The 17,968-nt window shown below is 47.8% G+C and overlaps 1 protein-coding gene across 1 annotated transcript in view; it reads right to left on the reverse strand.

Moving 5' to 3' along the window:
• DNAH2 (dynein axonemal heavy chain 2) overlaps positions 1–17,968 on the reverse strand; it is a 3,498,763-nt gene that overhangs the window by 2,717,221 nt on the left and 763,574 nt on the right. The window contains exon 19 of the mRNA XM_069646273.1: positions 10,020–10,167. Coding sequence (XP_069502374.1) covers positions 10,020–10,167 — 148 coding nt within the window. The remainder of the gene's footprint in view (positions 1–10,019; positions 10,168–17,968) is intronic.

Consider the following 17,968-nt stretch of genomic DNA (forward strand, 5'->3'; position numbering starts at 1 on the left):
TCTAAAATGGCATTTGTGTCTGTCTCTGTAACTCCAACCAAGGTCGAGCCCTTTGTTCCACTTTTTGGCGGGCTTCTCCACAGAAGCCCTCCAAATGGTGCCACTCTGTCTGGGTTCCACAGGATGTGTGGGGAGGGGAATTGGCACCCTGGACTGTGTTGCCTTAGCAACCCAAGTCGCACTCTATTCTGATTGGCCCAGTGGTGAGCCGCCCGGCTCACCACTTAGCATGTTTGAGTGACAGCTAGGCTGTTGAATGGGGGTTTTTCTGCCTAAAAGCAGGGCTTTTGGGACTGGAACTTCAGAAGTCGCCACAGGTACCAAGAATCCGAAGAGGGAAGAAGCTGAGCCATCTGCAACGATGACACCACCGGTGGAGCCCTGCTGCAACAAACTCACCACTTTCCCAACGACAAGAGAAGATCTTCTGCTGGACGAGTCTTCTTCCTTTGAGCTGCTGGGATCAACCAGTTCACCCCTTTCGCCTTCCAAAGACGTCTCTTGGTCGAATCGCCCGTGCCAAGCACCCCGGCGGCCGGATAGCCAAGCTTCACCACTTTGACCGCGAATAAAAGGAACGCACCTTTTAACCGACGAACTCCGCGGCTGGTTTCATCCCTGTGCAGGGCATCGACTCCAAGGTTTCCTTCTCGACGAGATCCTCTCTTCCCCTGGTCGAAACAACGAACTGCAACCACTGTCAGGAACAACTGCCACCGCTGGAGCTTCCTCTCTCTTTAAGGTACTGTTTTCTGCCTGGCCTCCCTTTCTACGGATTGCTAAAGGTGACCCTTAAATCCTTGGCTTTCCAACTGGGTTGGCCCCAGCCCTTCTAGCTTTACTTCTTGAATCACCCCAACCTCTTTTGAACATTCTGCAAAGACTTTTAGAGCATTTTAAACTGTGTGATCTTGGGCACATTTCGCTTTGCTCCATTTAAAGTGGGCCTGGTCTATAAACTTTGGCTCTACAGTGTATACTACCTTTACTCCCTTGCTTTGAACTTCTAAAAGTGTTGGGAACTGTTTTATTTCTATGCCCTGCCTTTTTCTCTCCCTTTAACTTAACTATTGGAGTGCCATCTAGGCTACGCGCTCACATCTGTTTTAACAAATAGTTGTGTGTTAACTCTGACTTGTCTCTAATAGTTATCAAGGGAGGTGTGTATACTTCACCTGACTGTGTTTTAACTTGCTTTTGATTTAGAGTGCTAGTGTATTGCCTAAAGTGTGTTTTAAATAACTAATTATATACTTTTGATACAAAGCTCTGGTCAGTGTTTGTTTGCTCTACTGTGTTTTTAGCCCTATGGTGTATACTCTATATACTGCCCTACTCTTCTTGAGAGAGGTCCGACTGCTCAGCCACAGCTACCAGGTAAATCTGGGTGGTGCAGACTGCTACCAATTGGGTTTACTGCTTACTCCTGTAGTCTTAATCTTTTTGCAGTGTTCCCCAAGGGAACTGCACAGGATTCTGCCTAACACCCCTTTTTTCCATCCTGCCCGATGTGTGCTTGGCAGGACGGTGCAGCTATTTTTGGTTGTTGTTACAACATGCATTTGGAGCCATGGCGCTCACAGGAGCCAGCGCAACCCTTGTGTGGTTGTTTCTGCGCAAATGCAGCTTAGTGATGTGGGTCAATATATCCCACAGAGCTATTAACAGGAGAGTGCAATTCGTCATGTTCCTGAGCTTGCATAGCACCCGGTGAATGAAAGGAAGAGACGGGAAGGCGTAGGCCCTCATGTTGTGCCACGGAATCTCGAGAACAACCCCCGTGGAAGAGGCTCCAAGTCTGTTCCTGGAAGCATAAAGAGGAAGTTTCCTGTTTGATGCTGTCGCAAAGAGGTCCACTTCTGGGGTGCCCCAAAGGTCGGAGAGGATCTCTTTGTTCAGTTCCCCCTCGTAGCTGACCACTGCTCGTCGCTGAGAGAGTCTGCAGTCACATTTAGTTGGCCCGGAATGTGCAATGCCAGCAGTCAAACACTGTGCTGGATGGCCCATTCCCAAATTTGAATGGCTAGATCTACAAGGGGATGTGACCTGGTACCCCCCTGCTTGTTGATGTAAAACATGGATACCGCATTGTCTATGCGAATGCGGGCCACTTTGTTCACAATCACTGGCTTTGAGAGCCAGGAAAATCACCAGAAGCTCCAGATCATTTATGTGAAATTGTCTGTCCTGTGGCGACCATAGGTTGAAAACCTGAAAATGATCCAACATCGCACCCCACCCAATAAGGGAGGAGTCTGTCGTAATGGTCGTTTGAGGGCAGGGTGCCTGAAAAGGAGCACCCACCGACAGACTGCTGGAAGATGACCACCATAGGAGATCTGTCATCATGCAGGGTGGAACCGGAATCATTTTGGTGTCCGGGTCCACTGCCTGAAACCAGGAGCTTCAAAGAGCCATCTGCGTGAGTCGCATCTTGAGACGAGCAAAGGGAAGAGCAAGCACGCACGAGGCCATGAGGCCTAGAAGCCTCTGAAACCACCAGGCCGAAATGCTCTCTCTCTGAATGAAAACCTGACACATGGTCAACAGATCCGCCATCCTGTCCAAAGTCAGGTACACTCTGCAGTCGATCGTGTTCCAATGGAAACCCAGGAATATCAAGTCCTGAGAGATCGTCATGGAGGATTTCGCTAGTTCACTGACAGCCCAAGGCAGAACAGGAGCTGGAGGAGATACTGAAGGTTGCTCGAGGCTTTCACTGGACAAGGACTGCGCAGAAGCCAGTCATCCAAATATGGATACACATGAATACCCTGTAGCCGCAGAAAATCTGCGATGACCAACATCATCTTCGTGAAAACATGCAGCGCTGAGCTGAGACAAAAAGGGTTGGACTGGGAAAGGTCTAGGATGGCGCACAGGCCAGCCTGGTTGGGTTAGGGCACTGTGAACAGACAAGAGTAAAAACCCTCCCCTCGTTCCACTAGGGGAACGGGTTCCACTGCCTTGAGATCTAGAAGGTTCTAGTCCTTGGCTCAGAGGAAGGCCGTCCCTGACTGCTTAAAGGGAGGATTGTGATCCAGATCTCAGAGCTTTGACTGGGGGCTTCACAAGCACCGACAGATACTTGGGCAGTTTGCATGCTCGCCTTAGTCTTTGTAAGCTTGTCATCCGTTGAAGAATGAAACAACTCTTGGCTGTCAAAAGGCAGGTCCAGAACTTTATCTTGGACATCCTTTGAAAACTTCTTTGCATGAAGCTTGACAAGGAGGTGCCCATTGTCATGATCACTACTTCCAAGAATGCAGGACCTGCACAACATCCTTGGAAGCAGGCTCATAACCTTCATTCCGGGCACCAGCCGGCCCCTATTGGGACCTTTTGGACCTTGTCCTGGCGCCAGTGGCGCCAGGCTCATAAAGATCATCGGTCCCGGCACTGGAAGCGTCGAGCTCATAAGATGTGTAAAAGTGCTTGGGTGGACCTACCTACAGCAGACCATGCTGCGTACTCACCAACAAGATGACGTCCACATCCTCTTCTGACAGGGACTACTTTCTTTCCTGGGTGGGGCAGGCTCCACTCCTTGGATCAGGAACACTGGGACTCTTCTGGAAACTGGAACTCTTTCCTTACCTAGGCGAGGCAGTGGAAGAAGACGCCTAAGCACTCCTGCACACTATTTAAACCACGCCCGATTGATGCAACGTGCTTCGCGTTATTCTGCATCAGCAGCAGGACGCTCACAGAGTCAGCTCCAGTCTTCCAGTGAAAACTCCAGCTCCAGCACCTGTGGGAACAAACTCTTACCTTCCTGGGATCCTGTCTTCAGCCGCACCTGCCAGCACAAAAAAACAACAGGTTAGCAAAAGCCAACTTAAAGCCAAAAGCCAGGATGTTTACTAACCCGATCCATCAGCATCTTCCAATCCTCACGCCGCATTCCTTGGCAGTCCATCGATCCCTGTAAAGGCAAAGAACATTGATCAGTCATTTTGCATATTTTGATCTGCTTACCTGTGCGACGCACGCTCCGGATTCCAACAAGCGCTGCATACCCGCACCTGCAAATAAAGAATGACAGTAAGGAGCGCTTTTAAAACCATCAGCCGCCATTCTACTTACGTGCCTTCACGCGTGCCATCTTCCTACTTACGCGCTTGCACGAACTTTGGCGTCCATGAACCAACGCCTACCGCATCCATTAGACATTCCACCATGTCCCTGGCATACCCTCTCCATGGATTTATCACTGACTTACCTCTGTGCTCCGGATATAACACAATTTTAGTAGTTGTGGATCTATTCTCCAAGATGGCTCACTTCATCCCACTGAAAGGTCTTCCATCAGCTTCAGTTCTGGCCCGAGAATTCCTCGAAAACATCGTTCGGTTGCACGGCTTCCCCTCAGTGTTGGTCTCTGATAGAGGAAGTCAGTTTATCTCCCACTTTTGGCGAAATTGCTGTCGACTAGCTCAAATTGACGTAAGGCTTTCAACCAGCCACCACCCCCAGACCGACGGACAGACCGAGAGGACTAACCAAACTCTGGAACAGTATTTACGCTGCATGCTGCAGCAGTCAGAAGGCACTTGGAAGGACATCCTTTGGATCGCCAAGTACGCTTATAATAATTCAATACATTCTGGAACGGGAAAGACCCCTTTTTTCCTCTTATATGGAATCCATCCTTGAACCTCCAACCTTGATCCACCCCTGGATCTCGGAACGCCCGCTGTAGACCATCTACATTCCGCTATCACTCAAGCCTTTAAGGAAGCCACTACTCATCTTCAAAGGGCTAAGGAGCAATACAAAAAAGGAGCAGACCAACATCGAAAAGAGGCCCCCCAATATCTAGTGGGAGACCAAGTCTGGTTGTCCACTAAACATTTACCATTAAAAGGACCACGCACCTTCAACCCGAAATACCTGGGACCCTATCCTATCACAGCAATAATAAATCCAGTGGCGGTTAAATTGGGCCTACCTTCCCACATGAAGATACATCCAGTTTTCCATGTATCCCTCCTAAAACCTATGCAACCTGAGACCCGACTGACCAGATCTCCAGAACCTATTCAAGTTAATGGAGAACTATATCCTGGACTCCAAGATTTCCAACTCGAAGCTATACTATCTGATAGACTGGAAAGGTTACGGCCCCCAGGAAAGGTCTTGGGGACCTTCAGAACATGTGCACGCACCTCTGCTGATCAAAAGGTTTCATCGAACCTTCCCCAACAAACCAAAACCCCCAGAGAAGACAAGCTTGGGAGGGGCCTTGAGGGGGAGGGGGGTGCTGTCATGATCACTACTTCCAAGAATGCAGGACCTGCCCAACATCCTTGGAAGCAGGCTCATAACCTTCATTCCGGGCACCAGCCGGCCCCTATTGGGACCTTTTGGACCTTGTCCTGGCGCCGGTGGCGCCAGGCTCATAAAGATCATCGGTCCAGGCACTGGAAGCGTCGGGCTCATAAGATGTGTAAAAGTGCATGCTGAATACTCACCAACAAGATGACGTCCACATCCTCTTCTGACAGGGACTACTTTCTTACCTAGGTGGGGCAGGCTCCACTCCTTGGATCAGGAACACTGGGACTCTTCTGGAAACTGGAACTCTTTCCTTACCTAGGCAAGGCAGTGGAAGAAGACGCCTAAACACTCCTGCACACTATTTAAACCACGCCCGATTGATGCAACGTGCTTCGCGTTATTCTGCATCAGCAGCAGGACGCTCACCGAGTCAGCTCCAGTCTTCCAGTGAAAACTCCAGCTCCAGCACATGTGGGAACAAACTCTTACCTTCCTGGGATCCTGTCTTCAGCCACACCTGCCAGCACAAAAAAAACAACAGGTTAGCAAAAGCCAACTTAAAGCCAAAAGCCAGCATTTTTACTAACCCGATCCATCGGCATCTTCCAATCCTCACTCCGCATTCCTTGGCAGTCCATCGATCCCTGTAAAGGCAAAGAACATTGATCAGTCATTTTGCATATTTTGATCTGCTTACCTGTGCGACGCACGCTCCGGATTCCAACAAGCGCTGTATACCCGCACCTGCAAATAAAGAAAGACAGTAAGGAGCGCTTTTAAAACCATCAGCCACCATTCTATTTACGTGCCTTCACGCGTGCCATCTTCCTACTTACGCGCTTGCACGAACTTTGGCGTCCATGAACCAAACGCCTACCGCATCCAAAACCTGAGTGCATTTAAAACCATCAGCAGCCATTCAACTTACGTGCCTTCACGCGCGCCATCCACCTACTTACGCGCTTGCACGTACTTTGGCGTCCATTAAACAACGCCTACCGCATCCAAACTCTGTAAGAGAAAAGGACTTCATTAAAGGTGTTCAGATACATATAAGGAACCGATCGTGCAGTTAACGACGGCCTCGCGCTCAAAGTTGTCCTCTGCAAGTAAGAGGTTTACAATATCACCAGTGGAGTAACTGGTACCTGTGCCCCTGCACCAGTCGCAGGATGGAGAGCCCAGCATTCACTACTTAAGGTGAGCACACCTATCCTTTGGGCCTCAAGAAAAGAGAGAGTGAGGAGGAGAAGTCCGTCCAACCACCGTTCATTAACCCCTTGTTCTTCTGCCTGCAGACACCTCACTCTTCAAGTCAGGCATACCGTGAGAAGAGGTCCAGCCCAGGGAACCAGCCGAGTCCTGCGCTTTACAATTGAAGACACGGTAACAACCCAGTCAAGATCTGCGCCTCCGTGGGAATCAGGTGAGCGTTATACCCACCTCCAACATGAGGCCTCGAGCTGAGGTATCACCATGGTGCGCAGCAGCCTCCAGCATATCCTGCGACAATACCCTGGTGTCTGACAAACCGCCTTTAAAGTCTTCCAACTTGTCCCCAGGAATGAACTCCTGGAAGTCTGCCAAATCCCTCCACAGTTTCATATTCGCTGCCACCAAAATGAGCTCTGTGTTACCCTGACACAATTGTAGCAGTGAGTTGGCAAAAACCTTCTTGGCCAAGGAATCAAGCAACTTGTCCTGCTTGGCTAGAACTTGAGCCGCGGCAGCAGAGGTCGACGAGGCCGGCTTGGATTGCAGAGTGGCAGCTGCTACCACCATTGAGGAAGGGAGCGGACATGACGCCAAGACTACTTCCTCGGAGGTGTGAAGCATGTAACGGGCATCAATTCTCTTATTGATATGTAGCCCAGTGTGGGTTTTATCCCAGACTTTGCGGCCTCGGCCAGAACGTCCCTCTGAAGGAACAGGCCAGTGCACTCCTGCAGAGATAAGGTGAGCGCCCCCAAAAGCACCCCTTCCTATGGAGCGGGTGCCTCAGGCACTGGTAAGTCAAGGAGTGACATCATGTCCAGGACCCAGTCATGGAATGCTCTGACAGAGCAGAGCTGGTCCTCACTATCCTGATCTGCCTAAGGGTCGTCCATTATGTCAGGATCTGCCGGTTGCGATGAGACCGGCGTCTAATTGACATCTCGCACTGCTGGAGTCTTGTCAACCGGAGACAAAGGAGGCAGTGGTCGAAGAGGTGGAGGTGGAGGTGGACTGGGAGGTAGAGGCGGTACCGCTGCCAGGGCGACAGTTGCCGTGACTGCAACCTTCGGGGCAGGATGCAGCACCGTAGGGCAGATCTCCCTAAAAAGAACTTTAAAGTACTCCCTCGGGATCAGAGCTCATAAGACAGTGAAACTTCTCAAAAAAGGCATCCTCTCAGTGGAGTAACTTTGCTGAAAATGTTGGGGGGGGCATAACATCTGAAGAAAAGGTGCCCAGCCAAATGAATGGAGACAAAATGGTGTGCCATGAAAGTTGGGGGGGACAAACACCCCTGTCCCCCCTAAAATTACGCCCATGCATCCTCTGCCGAAGCTTTAGGCACTGGAGTGGGCAGAGGTCGCTCATGAGAACATAGAGAGGAAGGCACCCAAGAGGGCCCGACACCAACCAGGTCCACATAGACCAATGGGGCAGAAGTAAGAGGAAGAGAGACTGAATGCGGCAGTGGCATCCGAGCACGCCAGTCAGAAGAGCGGCGGAACGGATTCACACTGTCCCGTGGAAAAGGTTTTTCCCCAAAAAGAAGGTTCCCAGCACCGGGCGTCGATAGCCTGGGTGTGAGGGAAGAATCCAAAATAGCCGCCTTAGACCATGCTGGAAGGCCCCACCATTTTGTTAGCATCTGAGGAGAACTGCGTCACATGTGTGGACGAGGCAGGCAACTCCACAGACTGCAAACCTTCTGTGCCTTTCTCTTCCAAACTCCCTGGGTACGTCTCCTAATACGTTCGGTGTCTTAATTTCCCATCTCCAGGATCTGTTATCCTCCAGACACATGGGCCACCTTCCTAATTCCTTACCCCAGCATTCTAGAACCTGTTCTCCCCATGCTGCAGAGGCTTTTCTCTTGCTCCAGCTCTTTCTGTTAACCTCTCTAGCCAAAGCCGTAATCCTTCTGGCACAGACCCTGCCTTTGATAGGGTTTTGGCCCCACCTTGAGCCTCTCCCTGGTGTTATGTGTGGTAGTCTGAAGTATGGGGGCAGGCTCTTGGGCTACACCTTTGGGGATGATTGCAGCCCTGATGTGGGACATACGATTGGCTCGTACCTCTGTTTGGGTGGACCTCCCACTTAATTCGACACCGTGGCCCATCTTTCCAGTGTGTTTTAGAGATAAAGGATACTTGGGGCTCGCAAGTACCTCCCATTTGGTGGTCAAGCCCTGCCTTCGGGGTGGACTCCCCTAGCCTATCTATTTTTAACTATATGGAAGCAAAGGCCTTGTACGATGACTGACACTTGCACATTTGCCATTATAGGTCAGGTCCTCTCTTTTCCTCTGCATTTCATATGAAATTCTAGCACCAGCGTGAGGAAAAATCTTGCATGAGTAGCTGATTCCATATGACTGCCATCCCTTGATTCCATTAAAGCGGCAGGAACATCTATAGTGGCAATGTGCCAAGCATGGGCCCTTGGTGCATGGTAGGATGAGGGTAGTCATGGGATTCCCCCCGACACTACAGTCTACAGTCTAGCCAACATGGCCTACCTTGCAGGGCCTCCCCACTTCTGCACACTTAGCAAACCTACTATACAGCAGAAAGGTAAGTCATGGAACCTCATCACAATATGTAACAATTATTCTAAGGTCTGGGTGACCCCGTTTACTCTCAGTACTGTCCATCCTCTTATCTCTCTACATTTACCCTTCACAATCCATTCTATGTAAATATATTACATGATTTACAGGAAGAAAGCAGCTGTGTCTAATACAAACAAAGGATTTGAATTTAGTCTGTGAAGATGCTCAGATCCAGGGGCCTAACTACAGCCTCTCTGCTTAAAGCAGAGTAAACCAGATAATGGAGAGAAACCTGCCAGGGGTTTTGGGAAAGCAGTAAACAGAATTGTTAACAAAGCAAGTGAATGGAATTCTGTACGTATGTATCTTGCAGGTTTACAGAATGAGTCAAGCATACCAACAGAGGGTTCCCATGCCAACTGGTGTTTATTGTTTAATCCAATTCTCCTTTTCGCTCCTGGAGTGTTTTGAATGCCATAGTAGAGAGAAGAGTGGCAGGCTGGACACTATGAGGGGATGTGGGGATAAAGATTTCATTTAAGAAATTATTTGCTGGGACCTGCCAGTGGCATAAGGATATCGCAATATCCGAGATGACATGGCAGGACCACAGCTTTGATTTTTGTTCCTGCCCACCCTTGCTTTCAAAGATATTAAAAGCAGTGGAGACCGGATAGACCCACATACGGGCTCTGAGGCTACAAATCTCTTCAAATAAGCATATAGTAAATCTATTCTTATTCAACAAACTCTTTGTTTCGTAGTAAATGCAGACAGAATGTAAAATGCACTGTTAAACAACAGTGAAAACAACACAGAGCAAACCAGAAAAGGGTAGTTTTTATAGGCAATAAATGGCCGCCTCCTCCTGCAAAAGCAGAGTTTTTTCAATTTAATTTTTATAACACTATTTTCTCTGTTTTCTTGGAAAGAATGTATTCCTTAGTGGAGACAACACGTATGCCTTGATTCTTACCCATGACGATGGGGAGGGGTTCACGCTGAGATTTCCTTCTTGTCAGGGTGTCCGGCAGACGTCGAAAGATTGAGATGGTATTAATTATTTGACCACAGATGCCGTTCACAGCGTTGGCTAGATTTGTCAGTGTCGGGGAGAACTCCACCTGGTTTTGCAAATGTGTTAAATACATCAGAAAATGAAAGCAGGTCAAAGTACAATATTACAATTATTAACATTTGAAATTCTTTATTTATTGCTCTATAATAGTAACTTTAGCGTTTACTAAACTAATAATACACAACTGATGGGTGTGGTCTACAACTGCATGTCACTTTTTTAATTCTGAAGTGCCCATTTGTTTGTATCCATAATTCAGTTTTGAATAGGATTTCCATCTTTTAGTAGGTGTATTAAAGCTTATGCTTCTTGTACAAAACTTAACATGAAACCGTTGAATAATTGGACTCCTAATACAGAACTTTTAAAATGTACATTTTAGCTTGGGAAGATAAAAATATTGGTATAGTTAGGGAGATATTCTTTTTTTGCAAATCTTACTCTCTCTATCCTGATCCTCCCGCACTAGCTCTGGACTCACTCTAATTTTTTCATTGACTTTGAAGATGAGTGAAAGTTTTTAATCTCACTCACTTCCTGTGTTTACTTCTGTTGTGGAAACACTTAATCCTTCTTACAAGGTTGCAGTGTGGGGAGACAGCTCCCCTTAATTTTGGCTCTATGCTGTCCTATGAAAGTACCCCACCCACTTTATGCGCTGTGCTGCCAAGGATCCTTAGGGTCCTTTTGCAATGTTATTTTTGGGTTCACTGGTGAGTTGCTAGATGTATTGCTTCAACCAGCAAGACAAATTCAAAGCGCTTTAGGTTCTTAAGGTCCTAGAATAGCTTCACATTTTCAGCGCAGCCTCATTGAGGTGTGTGAATTTCAAGTCGCTTTTTATGTAATCATTTATTATAGAAAGTCACCTAGAAGCTAGATGACGTATTCAACATACATGCAAAGATACCAATTTAGTTCTACATAGAATCTTATTACGTACACATTGAACCAAAATTGTTTCCCCTGCATTAACAAAGGCTAAAGAAAGGTAAATTTGCTGATGAAGCCAGGACAATGCTCTTCTTGCTGTGCAGTGATAGCTGGATGACTAGACGTTCAGAGCACCAAGCTACAATTTGATTTGATAGATCAATGATACCATGAAGGGCATCATGTCCCCGAGGCATTGTACAAGGGGTTGATTACCAGCATCCAGGCGAATTGTGCACCTTGTAAACAACTGATGTGACACCAGGCTCTAAATAATTGTTATTACATCTTTGTGCTGATAGGGAGATGTCTTTGTAGAATGTTTACACAAATCATGTTGGCTGTCAATTTGTGTGCATATTATCTTTAAAACTCTTGTCATCACCCACAAATGCATCTCGAACACTGCTCTAAAGTACCTATCGTAAAAGATCACAAAGGCGCTCTCTGTAAAACCATCCCACACCATCAACTCTCACCGTTTTATCCCGTTCAGATTCAGACTAAAGAGGTTGGGGGAGGGGGATGAGCTTCCCAGAGATTGCCAGTAAGAATTGGAATGCCCTACCACTATAACTAGGATCGGAACAATCCTACTGGGAGTTCCGCAAAAAACATCAGACTCTTTTGTTCACTTGAATGTTAACCTTTTGCGACTCACTTACTAAAATCCTGTTTGCATTCTCTGCTTGACATTCTGCTTACCTATGTAACCAGTGCATTGATGCCTCTGGATTTAAAGCGCTTAACAAATGAAAAATATAAAAATAAACCATAAAATGTGAGGCAGGGCTTTAATGCCAGGTACCATAGTTGTGTACTGACTGACACACTGCCTATCGAGTGATGCATGAGTTAATGATTAGGGGTTTTCCAGATAGAAAGGCATTTCACTTAAAAGACATGTAGAGGTAGGTGCCCAGAGAAAGCATTTTATCTCCACTAGGGAAGCAATGTGTGTAACTTTACAGTGCAAAGTGTAGCATGATAACACATGGATGCAGTGTGATTCTTTAACCCTAGTATCCATATAGACTGAGCAGGAAAAAACTGTTGTTTTTCAACTGTTAACACAATCAGCGCTTCACATTCAGAAAGGTGCACAAAAGTAGGTAGCTCCAGTTTCAGTGCACCAGAACGGCATTTAGATATATTGGTTGAAGATTTGTATGCGTTCCTCCCAGGGAACATGTAAATTCCTTTGCTATGCATGGACCGGGTATACTCTTGGATGGCCATGAGTAATACATATAGAGTAAAACTAAACTTCAAAAGTAAGGTAAAACAGCCAAAAACATTAATTTCTTTGCCTACATAGACCCTGTATGCCTATGTGAAAACTCCCTCAAGGAAAATAATGGGTGTATTCATATGTCTAATATATATCGCGCTGACCATGCCTGCATTACTTCTGTTGCATACTCTGATCCAGAGCTCCGTTTGTTCAGAGAGAGATACCTCTCCTGGTTTCCCAAATCTTCATAGATGGACACTTCAGCAGAAATCAGAAATGCAGAGTCATTCAACCCTAGCCTCGCAGACTCAGGAAATTACATATGAATCAATTTACGCTGACTTGGGCCTACAAACATCACAAACCCAAACAGGGGACCAAGATCCTCCTAAATGGTATCCACACAAGATGGCTAGGGCACAAAGCACAATATCTAAAGTCATCAATCTGATGATAAAGGAAGCCTATGACAAACAGGTGCCACATAGAAATCAAAAGAAGGTGCCAGGTCCCTCAAATCCCTTGACTGCCAGAACAGAGAATCGAGAAGACCACCATTTTACCATAAGAGGTGCCCTAAGAAAATGCAGACCAAATCCTTTGATGGCTGGCACCCCCAAAACGCTCTACCAAGTCTGAATTCAGTAACAGCGAATGATGATATAGTTAAACTGGAACACAATTCCTCAGACTAAGACTGAGATGTCCAGCAATAAAATAAAACTCCCCTGTGGGCAGTAAAAAGCTAAGCCTTTAGCTGGGGGTAACCACACATAAGCCTTTAGCTGGGGGTAACCACACATTTAGTGTGCGAACTGCAGTATATGAAATTAAATGTAGAGATATAATTTGTATGCTATAAACCTAAGCTTCGTGCCTACCTATAGACAAATATAACACATCTCTATGTACTATGTAGACACATAAAACCTGCATGTGTACGGAAGTTAAATGATTAAAGGTACTATCCTTCAAATAAAAGCTATTCTTGCACCTTTCTTTCCATGGGCATACAATAACAGTAAAGTGTGCTGAACCCGGCTCCATAAATGTGTACAAGCAGCGGTTTAAAAAAATAAAACTGTCAGGAAGACACAGCCTTTCACCCTGTTGTAATTGGCACTTGCACCTAAAAGAAAGACGCCACACCAGCGGAATAACTGCACCTTCGCTTTATAATAATAATAATTATTATTATTATTTAGTATTTATATAGCGCTACAAACCCGCAGGTATCTGAGCGCTGCTTATTATTACCCACGGTGTGTGGTGCTAATTTATCGACCTCGGAAGGATGAAAGGCTGAGTTTGGCCCTGCCGGGATTCGAACCTGCTTCGGCAGGCTCTGCACGGATGTCAAAGCTAGCGCTTTACTCACTGTGCTATCGGACCCGCTATTCAACCGTTAACCTCTAACTGCCACTTCCTCCTTGACTCTTCCCTTTCCTCCCTCACTTCCACTTCCCGCCAGTGTCCCTGTCTGTCCCTTAAAGGCACAGAAATCCTTACCACCCCCGGACAAATGTCCCGTTGTCGGGCTTAACATTCCTCCACCAGGCGTGTGGTTCTCCTGGTTATGCGCTGTAGGCTTAGCCACGTCTCGCTATGTCCTGCTGCCTCTAGTGCTCTCAACGGGTCCTGGGTTTCTCATTGATCTACCTCAGAGGGATCCATGTCTCGTCACAGGATTCCCTGGGTTCAGGGTCTGGTTCTGGTGGTAGTAGTTTGGGTTCTTCTCGTTTGATGAGATGCTTGAACTGTGAGCTGTTCCTTGTTATTTCATGGGACGAGTTTTTGGCTGTGACCATAGACCCTTTTACAGCAACCACTTTCATTGGTCTTGGTGAATATCTTGCATCTGTCTTCCTGGTCATGGCCTGTTGTACTAGGACGTCATCTCTGACTTGGAAGCCTTAAGGTACCGCTCCTCTTCTCCTGTCTGTATCCGCTTTTGCACATTCCTTTCTCTCTGTGTCTCTCCTTATGATTGCATCAATGTCCTTGTCTTGCTCACTGGTGTCTCTCACAATAATGGTATGGACTTGATAGCGCATCATTATTTCTGCGGGTGCCTTGTTGATGGCTTCATGGGACGTGTTGCGATAGTCTCGTAACATCCTACAGAGTGCTTGGTGCGGGTTGGCAGCTTCTATTTGAGCTCTTTGTATTTTCTTTTTAATTGATGCCATGAATCGTTCTGCCATGCCGTTGGCTTGTGGCCACTGAGGGGTAATTGTTTGGTGGGTGAATCCCATGTGTCTTGCGAATGCTGCAAACTCATGACTGTTGAATGGGGGTTAGTTATCTGACTTGATTGACCGTGGAATGCCCCATTCGCTGAGTACCTCGTCGAAGGTTGCGGCTACCTGGGGGTATGCTGTCGTTGGCAACTAATTTATGATGGGAAATCTAGAGTATTCATTAATAAATACTAAGAGGTACTCCCCTGACTCCATTGGACCATAGAAGTTGACAGCTACCTGATCCCATGGTCGATGCAGTATGTGTGTCTGTTGAAGCGGAATGGGGGCTTCCGCTTGTGTGGTACGTTGACTGGGTAGACAGTTCTTGACCCACCTGTCTACCAGTGAGTCTAGGAATGGGAACCATACGTGGTACCTAGGCTGTTTCTTTGTATTGTCAGCTCCCCGATGTCCTTCGTCTGCCGTTTTGATGACTTCGGCCCTGAATGTCGCAGGGATGATCAGTCGACACCCTCTCAACAGAATGGAGTGGTCCTAGACTGCCAGTTCGTTATGCACTCTTGCCAGCCTCTGCAGCTCTTCCTTGCACACCCCCAGGTGGCTCTGGACCGCGCAGCCATAATCTTTCCATTTGTTATTGCATGTGAGGCTGATGGCTAGCGCATGGATGGGTCAGCTGCTGATGCCCTAGTGATGGTCTCCAAAGACAGTGTGGGTGGTAGGGCATTGGCAGCCATGTAGGTAATGTATTCAGCATCTCCTTTGCAAGACTTCAGTGCTCCAGATGGATGATGGGAAATATAGTCTGCTGATTGTGGTCCCCTCCAGGTCTGTGGACGATGGTGTAGTCGTATTTCTGCAATCTGATGCCCCATTGTTCTATCCTGGACGGCATTCTGTGCAAGGGTTTCCAAAGAGTGAAAGCAGCGATTGCTGGTCGGTGACCAGCGTGAACCTCTTTCCAATGATGAAATTGTGAAAGTGCTCACATGCCCAGACTGCTGCCAAGCTCTCCTTCTCGGCTTGTGAGTATGCTGACTCCGTGACTGACAGTCCTCTGCTTGGGTAGGCGACGATGTGTCTGGGGTGTGTGCCCTCTCCATTTGTTTGCGCCAAGATGGCACCCAGTCCCACCGGGCTAGTGTCCACTGTTTTCTGTGTGTGCCATGTGGGGTCGGAGTACGGAAGACGACATGTCTCAGCTAGGGCCATTTTTATGTTATCAAATGCCGTCTGACAGTCTTTCGACCACTCAAAAGAAGTGTCTTTCTGCAGCAATCTTCTTAGGGGTTCGTTGAGGGAAGCGTAATGCGGGATGTATCGTGCGCAATAACCGTTCATGTCGAGAAATGACTGCACGTTCGCTACTTGAGCCGGTTCCTGTTGGTTGATGATGGAACCGACTTTGTTTGGGTCAGGTGTCATGCCGTCATCCGAGGAGATGTGGCCAAAGAATTTTAGTTTCTCTTACCAAACCTACACTTCTCCAGGTTGAGTGTGAGGCCGGCTTTGTGTAGTGCCTCGCATGTCTCCAGCAACGCTGTGGCATGTTTTTCCTGCAACGTGCCGAACACAAAGATATTGTCGCAGTAGTTTAGTGCATCCTTGATCGGGCGGAAGACCTGCCTTACGGCCTCATGAAAAATGTCTGCGGCAGATGAGATGCCAAAATTAAGTTGCCGATATCGGAAGAGTCACTCATGCGTGGCGAATGTGGTGATGCATCTCGAGTCCGAGTGGAGTTCCACCTGATGGTATCCATGTCTAAGATCAAGCTTTGAGAATGTGGTTGATTTATTTAATAGCACAATCATGTCCACGATGCATGGACCTGGGTGCCGTTCCCGCTTTATGGTGGCATTTGCCATTCTCATATCAACACATTGGGCCTCATTACGGCCTCGGCGGTAGCCATGCCGCTATTGCCGGCATGGCTGCCACCAAAATCGCGTCCGGGTCCCAGGAATGGGGAATTACTGGGCCAAACCAAGTTTGGAGGGCCCGGTAATTCCTCCCTCCAGGAGCCCGGGCCCGGACCTTCCCCATTCCCATTTCAGCCCCCATAGAGATGAATGGGAATGGGAGAGGGAGCAAACAACGGGCCGATTACGAATGGCGTCCTTACCGGCTCCCGCGAGGGGCCCTCGTAAAGTGGCAGAACGGGTTTAACCGGTTTGCCTCCTTTTGCCGTAATGAGGCCCATAGTCTCAAACGTCCTCCCTCTTTTGGTATGATGACTAGTCGGGGTACCCATGGAGTTGGACCCCTGTCTGGTTCGATGATATTGTTGCGGAGGAGCTGGTCAAGTTCTTTCGATACTGCCTCCTGGAAGTGGAATCCTACCCTTCTGAGGTGCTGAGGGACCGGTCTGACGGTTTTGTCGATGTGTAATCTTACAGGTGCCCCCTTGAGCTTCCCTAAACCTCTACACAAGTCTGGGAATCTGGCCAAGATCATATCTACTGTGATGTAATTTTGTTCTTTCGTGTAGGTGTTGATTGTGCACACTGATTCTCCATTGTTCCCAGCAAACGTGGTCGACTCAGCAGCGTATGTAAATGAGCCCAAGGCAGCACACTGTGTGATAGTTGAGGAGACAACAGCCTTTCGTGGGGCTCCGTATGACGTGGATGGTAGTGTCCAATGTTAGACCGTTGTGTAACAGGCTTTTTCTAAACTGTCCGATCGAGTGAAAAGGCAGTGCTGCTCCCCATTGGAACATCCTTGAGATGGCTTTAGACATGTCGGGCCTCTCTGGCATTTGCAGGAACTCCTGTTCCCCCATTATGTTAACTGTCTCACCTGAGTCGATGAGAAAACAGAATTGTTTGTTGCCCAGATTGACTGCTATCCTGAGCGCTTCTCTTGCTTCCTGGTCATCCTGGATGGGGTTGACATATTCATCCAGGTAGCTTTGGTCGTATTCATCCCCTGCTTGCTGCTGGAAGTAATGGTGCTGATCTGCATACATTGCTACGTGTTTGGTGGTTTGTCATATTCATCTCCAACCGGGAGTACTGATTGTACTGGTCATAGCTATGTTCACTGCCTTGTGGGGAAGTCTCCTCCATTACTCTGATGTATCGCCACTGACCTTGGTAGTAGGGTATGTTCGGTCGGTTTTGATAGGCTGGGGGCTGCGATGGATGGCTTTATGTCCTGCTTGGAGGCTGGGTGTTCAGTCAGGGGAGTGGGAAATGGTTTTCCTTCTCTGCAGACCGACTGAAAGTGCCCTTCCCTGCCACACTTGGAGCACTTCTGTGATAACGTTGGACAGGTACCTGAGTGCGGGAAGCTCATGCCACAACGGTAGCACTGTCTCTGCATCCTGAACTCCATCTGGTTAGCCATTGGGTCTGTTGGGTGGCGTCCCCCGAGCTGTGGTTCGTTGAGGTATTGGTTGTATGGCAGCGATGGTCTCTCCCGTCTCATGTTTGGTGTTCAGGGTTTTTTCAGTGGAAGCTGCTTGTGCATCT

This window comes from Ambystoma mexicanum, chromosome 1p (genome assembly GCF_040938575.1).
Source record: "Ambystoma mexicanum isolate Mex_15411 chromosome 1p, UKY_AmexF1_1, whole genome shotgun sequence".
Taxonomy (NCBI): Eukaryota; Metazoa; Chordata; class Amphibia; order Caudata; family Ambystomatidae; genus Ambystoma; species Ambystoma mexicanum.